General features: G+C 40.7%; 1 protein-coding gene across 2 annotated transcripts in view; it reads left to right on the forward strand.

The window, feature by feature from the left end:
• Nucleotides 1-8,396, forward strand: part of LOC147718463 (vascular endothelial growth factor receptor kdr-like) — a 537,031-nt gene that overhangs the window by 240,830 nt on the left and 287,805 nt on the right. For both annotated transcript variants that reach the window (XM_086918385.1, XM_086918386.1), the window contains exon 7: nucleotides 4,436-4,595. In XM_086918385.1, the coding sequence (XP_086774511.1) occupies nucleotides 4,436-4,595 (160 nt within the window). The remainder of the gene's footprint in view (nucleotides 1-4,435; nucleotides 4,596-8,396) is intronic.

Below are 8,396 nucleotides of genomic sequence, written 5' to 3' on the forward strand. Positions count from 1 at the left end.
AACTAACAATTAAGTTCCCAGCAGCAGTGATGAAACTTAAACGCTATGGAGGATAACAGAGCAGCGCTATGATCCGATCACGAACAAAGCACAATGCAGCTCTGCGATTTTAAGCACAATGAAACTTGCAAAGCAGCGCTATGACTAGATCACGAAAAGCACAATGCAGCGCTAAGAAATTATGTAAGATGCAAGCACAGAGCACAGGCAGCGTTTGAATAGCGCTACGATACCCAGCGACCGCTTCTAGAGTGAATGTTCGCTCTGCATATGGGCCTGTTCTGCCTTAGGGCCATTCAATGCACTAACATATGAGGGGTGCAAATCTAGTTGAACTCATTGTTCAAAATGAATGAATAAAAATAGTCCTCCTTGAATATTTATTAGTAAGTGGTTTGGTAGAATCACCTGGAAAATGGAATTAAGCTTTGAGAGATTCAGCCACATAGAAATATATATGATTGTTAAGTTATTGAAACAGTGTCTACTGGATTCACAAACTGGACTGAACCAATAATTCTATACATTTTAGTCCAGTCAGGGTTATTCTGAAGTGGCTTTAAATTTGACAAAATGTTTCTACTTTTTTTTTTTACCCCCCCCAACTTGGTCTAGGAGTACAATATAGCATACACAGTATCCTGAAATGTTGAAGCTTTAGATTAACTGACACTACAGCATCTTTTAATGTAGTGAATGCCCCATTAATTACTCCAGCAGAAATATCTGGCCACAAAATGCGACTCCATTTCCGCGCGAGCTAGAAACATGGATCTGTTCTAGGCTGTATAATCTATTGGAAAGCAATGCATATGGAATGTTTACGGGGTGCTTTGTGAATAATGTCAGAATCTCTTGTGCAGAAATGGATACAAGCCCTTGCGATCTCAAGAAGAAATCTCTAACCTGCAGATACTTGCAGTAGAAATGTTGAGGAAGTGAGAATGTATTTTAGAGGCTTTAAAAGGTCTTAAAACCAGTAGTGTCGAGTAGATAAGCATGTCTCTCCACCCAGTATATAGCCCAGCTTTCTGCCAACCAATCCTTCAAGATCTCAGGCCAGAATGGGTTGTCCCAAAGAGGAAACCTATCATGAAAAGTTGGAAGCGAGTAGCTGAGGAGAATGTCCCTCCAAATGGTAACAGTATGTCTAATGGTCTTGAAGCGAAGTTCATAGTAATTCAGATCTAAAGTGCGATAAAAAAAGAGGCGACCAACCCTTTGATGAAAAAACAAAATGCCCCATATGCAGACATCGCGGCCGACATAGTGCACATGTTTGCTATATGCCCACCGATATGGACGTTCTGGGTATATATTAGCCAGGTTTGTTGAAACAGACTGGGTCTAGAATTAAGATTCACTATACAGGAGATAATAATGGTTTTTAAGATCAATCCTAGTCCTGCACTTCACACATTTTTTACCATCTTATTAGTTACTGCAAGGCTTGCTATCACCAGGGCTTGGATTTCTTCCAAACATAGTAATTCGGTAGAATGGTGGATCATGTTGGTTGAGATCTGTGAAAGGGAAAAAGCTGTGGCAAAAACCAGAGGTATACATGCTATCCGAAAATGTCAAACTATTTGGTATAAGGTACTAAAGGATAGATAATCTAAATATGGTTTTCCCGTTTTATATGTTCTTGATGTATATTTTGGTTTATGAGCACTATGCAATTTGTATACCACTCTATTTATTTTGGGGTTTTCCTTTTATTTTATTCGTATATATTGTGATGATCTGCCTTTGCATCAATAATAAAAAATCATTAAAAAAAAAGTATTACGAGACCATCTACTGGTCAGTATACAGAAATGTTTATAATGCCAGCCTGAGTTTTGTGAAATGTTTTAAATGCCAGCATATATTTTATTATGTTTTTAAAATGTCACCCTGCATTTTCTTATTTTTTTTAAAAATGTAGGCATGTATTTTAAATCAATCAATCAATCAAAGCTTTAATTCGATATAAATATATCATAAAAGCGTTTTACAAATTATGTAAAAAAGAGTACAAGTTATAAGATTTAAATAGAGATACCAAGTAAAAAAAAATCTTTAAAACACAGTTTGGGGATGCAAATTGCTCTACAAGAATAATACCATACTTATTCTGGGTATTTAGTAATTAATAAGCTACATACCCCAGCCTGAAGAAATCTTCTCCTCTTTTTTTTTTCTTTTTTTACATGATCGTACCATCAATAAATAGCGACTTATTAAAGAGAAAAACCCACAAGGTAAGGTTAAAAAATGAATTAAACTGTCTCAGCTTTGAAGCGGAATAAAAACAGAGTTTAAAATGAATCTTCAACCAGGACATAACACTTTTGATCTTATCACCCATGCCCAGCTAAGAAATTTGGCCACACCGCAAGCCAGAGTTGTGTTAGTGTCTGCTTGCATTATTCTAAGTGATTCCTAATTCCTAGTTGCCAACAAATAGGTTTTAACCATTTTATTCTTGGTTTAGTGTATGGAGGGCATGCGAACACTATGTGGGGGACACTTTCAAAAACTCCTTCACAGTGCGGGCAAGTTGAGTGTGTTTGATGGGGAGGCTTCCATTTATTGGGCAGGAAGCGTGTCCAATCTGAATTGTATATAAAGGGCCCTATCCCTGGGTTTCTGAATAAAGTCTAAGTAGGACTCTAAGCTGGAAACCTGTTTGTGCAAACGAAACTCGTCAGTCAGTCTACCTAGGCTAGGATTTCTATTTTCCTGACTGTAAACCCATGCCCAGTAGGCACCCTTAATGTCTGCTTTTTCAACAGAGTCCCTGACTCCCAAGCTGTTCTCAATCCCAGAGCTAAAAGGAACTTTTTTATATTTCATAGCCAACTAATTTTATGGGATCTCTCAAGATTCATCACTTCTCTTAGGGCGTCAGCGTATTTGGATAGCTCAGGTGTACACCAAAGACGGGCCCAATAGAGAAGAGGGCGTAAGGTGGCAAGATCCTTCAATGAGCGGCGTCCCAAGTCGCTCAATAATGGCTTGGTGGGTGTTCCCTGTGGGAATGAAACCAATTCTCTAAAAGATTTGTTTTCTGCCTTTACAATATCATTGACTTTCTCAAAGCCCCAAAGTTCAGCACCATATAGTGCTGAACCTACAGCCTTGGCAGCATAAATCACAAGGGCAGGAGAAATTGGCCTAGATTTTGAAGAGCGATGTTCTCTTCCTATCAGATCCCCAACCCGCTTATGATTCAGGGCCATTTTATCAATATGCGGTTTCCAGCTCAATTTATCTGAAATTCTAATTCCCAGGTAGTCAAACGTTTTAACACACTCTAAAGATGCCCCATTGAGTGTGAGAGTGGACTTTACCAATCTACTAGGATTAAAATAGAGAATCTTGGTCAAGGAGGTATTAATTACTAAGCCCCTCAAGTTGCAAAAAAGATGGAACCTATTTAGCAATTTTTGCAGTCCGGCAGGGGTTTTAGATATTAATAGGGTGTCATCCGCAAAGGGTAAGGCCACCTTATCGCCTGCAAGGGCTTGGGCATCTGCATTTATTTTGAATAAATAAGAAACCACCCGTTCACGAAAAGAGAGAAGAGGGTGGGAGCCATAACGCAGCCCTGGCGGACACCTCTATCGAAAGGGATTTTGTCTGTTTTTTGTTCCTGTGTGCCCCACCTGACTCGGGCATAATTGTCCTCATGCAAGCGGACCAGGAGACTTAGAATGGGCGTGGGAATCCCCCATCTCCTGTAGGACCAACCATAGGCGATCTCGAGGGACCAGGTCAAAGGCAGTCAAAAGCAAGTCTTTAAGTCGATAAAGGCGAGATAAAGACTTCCCTTGCCAATAGTCACCACCTTCTAATGCAAAAGGGCCAGCCTGAAGGCCTGGTCAGTCGTGCTTGTACAAGCCCTGAACCCTGCCTGATAATGTGACAGGATGTTGTTTTTGCCGCAGGCCCAAGAGAGGATTCTCTCCAGTAAGACCCTGCTAACCACCTTCTTACCTACATCTATAAGACTGATAGGGCGATAGTTGGCAGGATCCCCCCTGGAGCTCCTCTTATAAATAGGAATTACTTCCGCCCCCTTCCATGAATCAGGGACGGGAGTCCCTTCCAGAAGAGCATTAATCAAAAGGGCAAAATATGTGGCCCATTTTTTGGCGTTCGCACGAAAAAGATCACCCGGTAGACCATCTTGACCAGGGGCCTTCGCCGGGACAATCTTATTTATGGCAGCCTTTACCTCACTTACCACTATTGGATCAAAGGGCATGTATTTTCCTAACGTTTTAACATGCTAGCCTGTATTTTCTCTTCTTTTAAAAATGCCGTCCCGTATTTCTTTTAATCACTTTAACAGGCCAGCCTATATTTTCTCAACTTTTTAAAATGTCAGCCTGTATATTCTTTTTTAAAATGTTAGCCTGTATTTTCTCTTTCTTTTATGTCTCAGGATTCTAGAGTCCGACGGTCTGCTTACCAAGACGGTTTTCAAAAATTTTACTATGGCAATCTGACCAAGGTGAACGTTTCTAGGGAAGATCGGGGTGTCTACACTTGCAGCGTGGATGCGGAAAGTAGCCTAAAAAAGAACATCACAGTTAAAGTGTACCGTAAGTGTCCTGTAAATTTACAAAATATGATCAAATGATTAAGGGGGCATGTAACCTCTTCAACCCTGCTTGAATTTAATTTAAGATGTCCACTGTTTGTGAGAAATTCTAGTTGCTCTTCATTCAGTGCTCACCTTCTATCTAAAATGTTATAAATAAATACAAAAGTATTGGAACTCTTACTACTGATGTCTGAAAATAAAGATCCCATCACAAAGCATACCACCATGACGACTGAAACTAAGAAATGTGAATATGCAGATTTGATTTTAGATAATAAAGAAAAAATACATAGCAGTGAAATAATTTATATTGTCAATGTGTTTATAGGCAGGAATAAGGTTAGAGTTAAAGTTGAAGTTCGGGTAGTGCTTAGGTTTAGTGCAAGAGTTAGGTTTTAAAGTTTATGTTAGGGTTTGGAAAATCCTCAGGTTTAGATTAGCGATAGTGGCGGGGTTAGGTTTAGAGCTTTTGTAAAAGTTAGTGTTAGATTTAGCTTAAAGTTTATGTTCTTGTTTAGACCAGGCACAAGGTTAGGTTATGGCTTGTGGTGGGGTTAGGTTTATGGCGATGGCAAAGCAAGGTGAGTATATATGAGTGTTTAGCTAAGGCTCAGAGTTAAGTTAGGGATAATGGTGAGGTTAGTTTTAGAGCAGTGATAAGTGTTAGTGTTAGAGTTAGGTTAAAGTTTACACTATGGTTTAGACAAGGCTCAGGGTTAGATTAAGGATAGTGGTGGGGTTAGGTTTATTGTGATGGCAAGGCAATGATGAGTGTTAGAGTTTGTTTAAAGTTCATGTTAGGGTTTAGATAAGGCTTAGGGTTAACTGGGGCAGTAGTAAGGGTTAGTGTTAGACTTGGGTTAAACAGCACGTGTGGGTTAATATAAGGCTCAAGTTTAGGGTTAGGGTATTGTTGGAAATGGCACTTTCTGCAGGGTCATCCCCCAAAATGTTGCCCTCCTCTTCCCTTTTTTGTTGAGTTCATTTTTGTTGGCTTTAGGACTCTGGGCACTTTACAACTGCTAACCACTTCTGTGCATGTACTCTCTCCAAAAAAAGGTGTTAACATTGGCTTATCCACAATTGGCATATTTAATGTACTTATACGTCCCTAGTAAAGTGCACTGTATGTGCAGAGGGCCTGTAAATTAAATGCTACTAGTGAGCCTGCAGCACTGATTGTGTGGTTCAATTAAGTAGCCCTGTTTCAGCCCTGCCACTGACAAAGCCTGTGCATGCAGTTTACACTGCCATGTCAACTTGGTATTTAAAACCCCTTACCAAACCTTAAACTCCCCTTTTATTACATATAATTCACCCCTAACATAGGCCCTAGGTAGCCCACAGGTCAGACTCCCGTGTAATTAAAAGGTAGGACATGTACTATTAAGTTTTACATGTCCTGGTAGTGAAAAATATCCAAATTCATTTTTGACTACTGCGAGGGCTACTCGTCCTATCGGTTAACATTGGGGATTCCTTGTTACATCTAATAAGATGTAATTCCCAATTGGAATGAGATGGAGCTATCATGTTTAGTACCTTTGGAATAGTAATACTAAATCCTCTTTAAAGGTAAAGTCGAATTCATCATTGCAATTTTAAAAATGCCACTTTTAGAAAGATGGGAATTTTTCTGCTCTTAGTCCTGTGTGCCTGCAGCCTGTCTCCAAAACATGTCTGGGGCGGGGGACAGGTGGGCTTTGTTCATTCCCTCTTGACAGCCACACACAAAGGGAAATTAGGTGTGACTTGATAGGTCATTCACATCATGATGGGAAATCCTGGGCAGGATGGGTGGAAGGAGCTGACCTCACACTTACTCCTGAATAGCCTGTGTCCTGCCCCCACACAATGGACTCTTTAACCCCCTGCAGTGAGTCTGGAGCAGGGCAGGAAGGGAGGACCTCTGTGCACATCAAAGGACTTCTTTGAAGGGTCCCCCACTTTCCAAGACACTACTGGGTAGAAGAACTGGACCGCAGACCCTACCACCTTAGTAAACATCTGGACTTGTGAAGACTCTGCCCGAAAGGACTCTTGTGCTGCTGAAGGAGTGCCACTCTGCTGGACTGCTTTTCTGGAAGAACTTCTTTATTGCCGTGCTGACCTGCTGCCTGCTGCCCTTTGACATGACTGCAATGGACTGCACCGTCATCACTTGATTCCAAAGTGACTCCAATGGCTTTCTAGCTTACCTCCTGATTGCAGTCTCAGGGACATAAAAGACTTATTGCATCTACACATGGACTCTGCCATCTGTGAGTCTGCCCTGCCAAATAGTGCCTGAACCATGGAAGTGAGGCCGAAAGTGCGTCTTCAGCCAACTCATGCATTTGCATTGGAATCAGCCCATCTTCACCTTTGTGTGGAACAGACCCAGCGCATCACTTTCGCAAGCAGCACATCACCCTCTGGATCGACACGTCCTTTGCCACAGAAGCAGAATCAATGCATTGTATTTGGAACCAGCGCATTCAGAACTGATGTATAACTGACTTTGGGTGGAGAAAAGCAATGCATCTCCCCCTATTGCAAGATCTTAACTGATGCATTGCCTCGGCTGCACCCTGCGTCTTCCTCGACTTCCACGCATCAAGGATCAAGTTACTTTTGTTCAGCGGACTCAAGTGGGTCCCTCTCTCCGGCCCGCACTCCATCACGGTCAGCCTGAACTTTTGACCATGTCCTGGTCCAGCGCGACCAAATGCCCGAAAAAGGTGCTTATTGCTTCTAAGCCTTATTTTATAGTTAATTCTTTAAACATTCATATCTCAAGTTCTTCTTATTGGATCTTTTTCATTTTGGCCTTGCTTTATTTATTAAATTAAGCTCTGTTTGTCTAACCTGGTGTGGGATCTTTTTGTGTGGTGTTTTCACTGGTTTACTGTTTAAAGTGTTGCACAAATACTTTACACCTTGCCTCTTAAGTTAAGCCTGACTGTCCCTTGCCAAGCTACCAGAGGGTAAGCACACATTAATTTAGGATGTGTTTGGGTCTTACCCTGACCAGGATTGTCGTTCCTGCTTGGACACTGTGAAAACCTTAGCCAACCAGAACTCCACTTTCTAATAGTTATGGGTAGAAGGGAATTAGGGTAAGAGTTAGGTTATGTTTAAAATAAGGCTTAGTACTTGGCTATGAGTAGACATGGGTTTCGACTAGAATATTGGCAAGGGTTAATTTTATGGTTAGCATTAGTGTTAGAACAAATTTCCATCAGAATATAGTTTCCAAACTATTGTCCTGCAAAAATATTGAGGGCCAACATTTTCCCAAGGTAGGTACATATAGGTAAGTATAGGTTTACTTTACTTAACGGCACATAGATGTACCTTGATAATGTACATATCATCAAGGTATATAGGTATGGAAATAAAAATCGTAATTTTATATATTCCTATAATGCACTTACCTTTTTGATTTTTTGATCTTCAGTATTTTTGCCATAATATTTTGGAAAGACAATATTTTGAACACAACATTTTAACATACAACTGTTAGGGCAACAGTTATTGATAGCGGTATAGGAAGGGTTAGGTTAAGGTTGAGATGAGGAATAGTTTTAGGGTTAGTGTTAGCCATGGGGCTAGGGTAAAGATTAGGGTTACCATTAGAATTACTTCAAACATTGGGATAAGCATAAGGTTTAGGATGAAGCTGAGGGGACCCAGTCAGGGTTAGGGTATAGATTAAGCTTGAGTTGGTGGTAGCATAAGGTAAGAGGAAGGATACTTAATCAGCTATGGTTGAGGGTAGGGGATATAGTTACGTTTATAGCTGAGGCCATCGTTTTGA

Source organism: Lissotriton vulgaris, chromosome 4_1 (assembly GCF_964263255.1).
Source record: "Lissotriton vulgaris chromosome 4_1, aLisVul1.2, whole genome shotgun sequence".
Classification (NCBI taxonomy): domain Eukaryota; kingdom Metazoa; phylum Chordata; class Amphibia; order Caudata; family Salamandridae; genus Lissotriton; species Lissotriton vulgaris.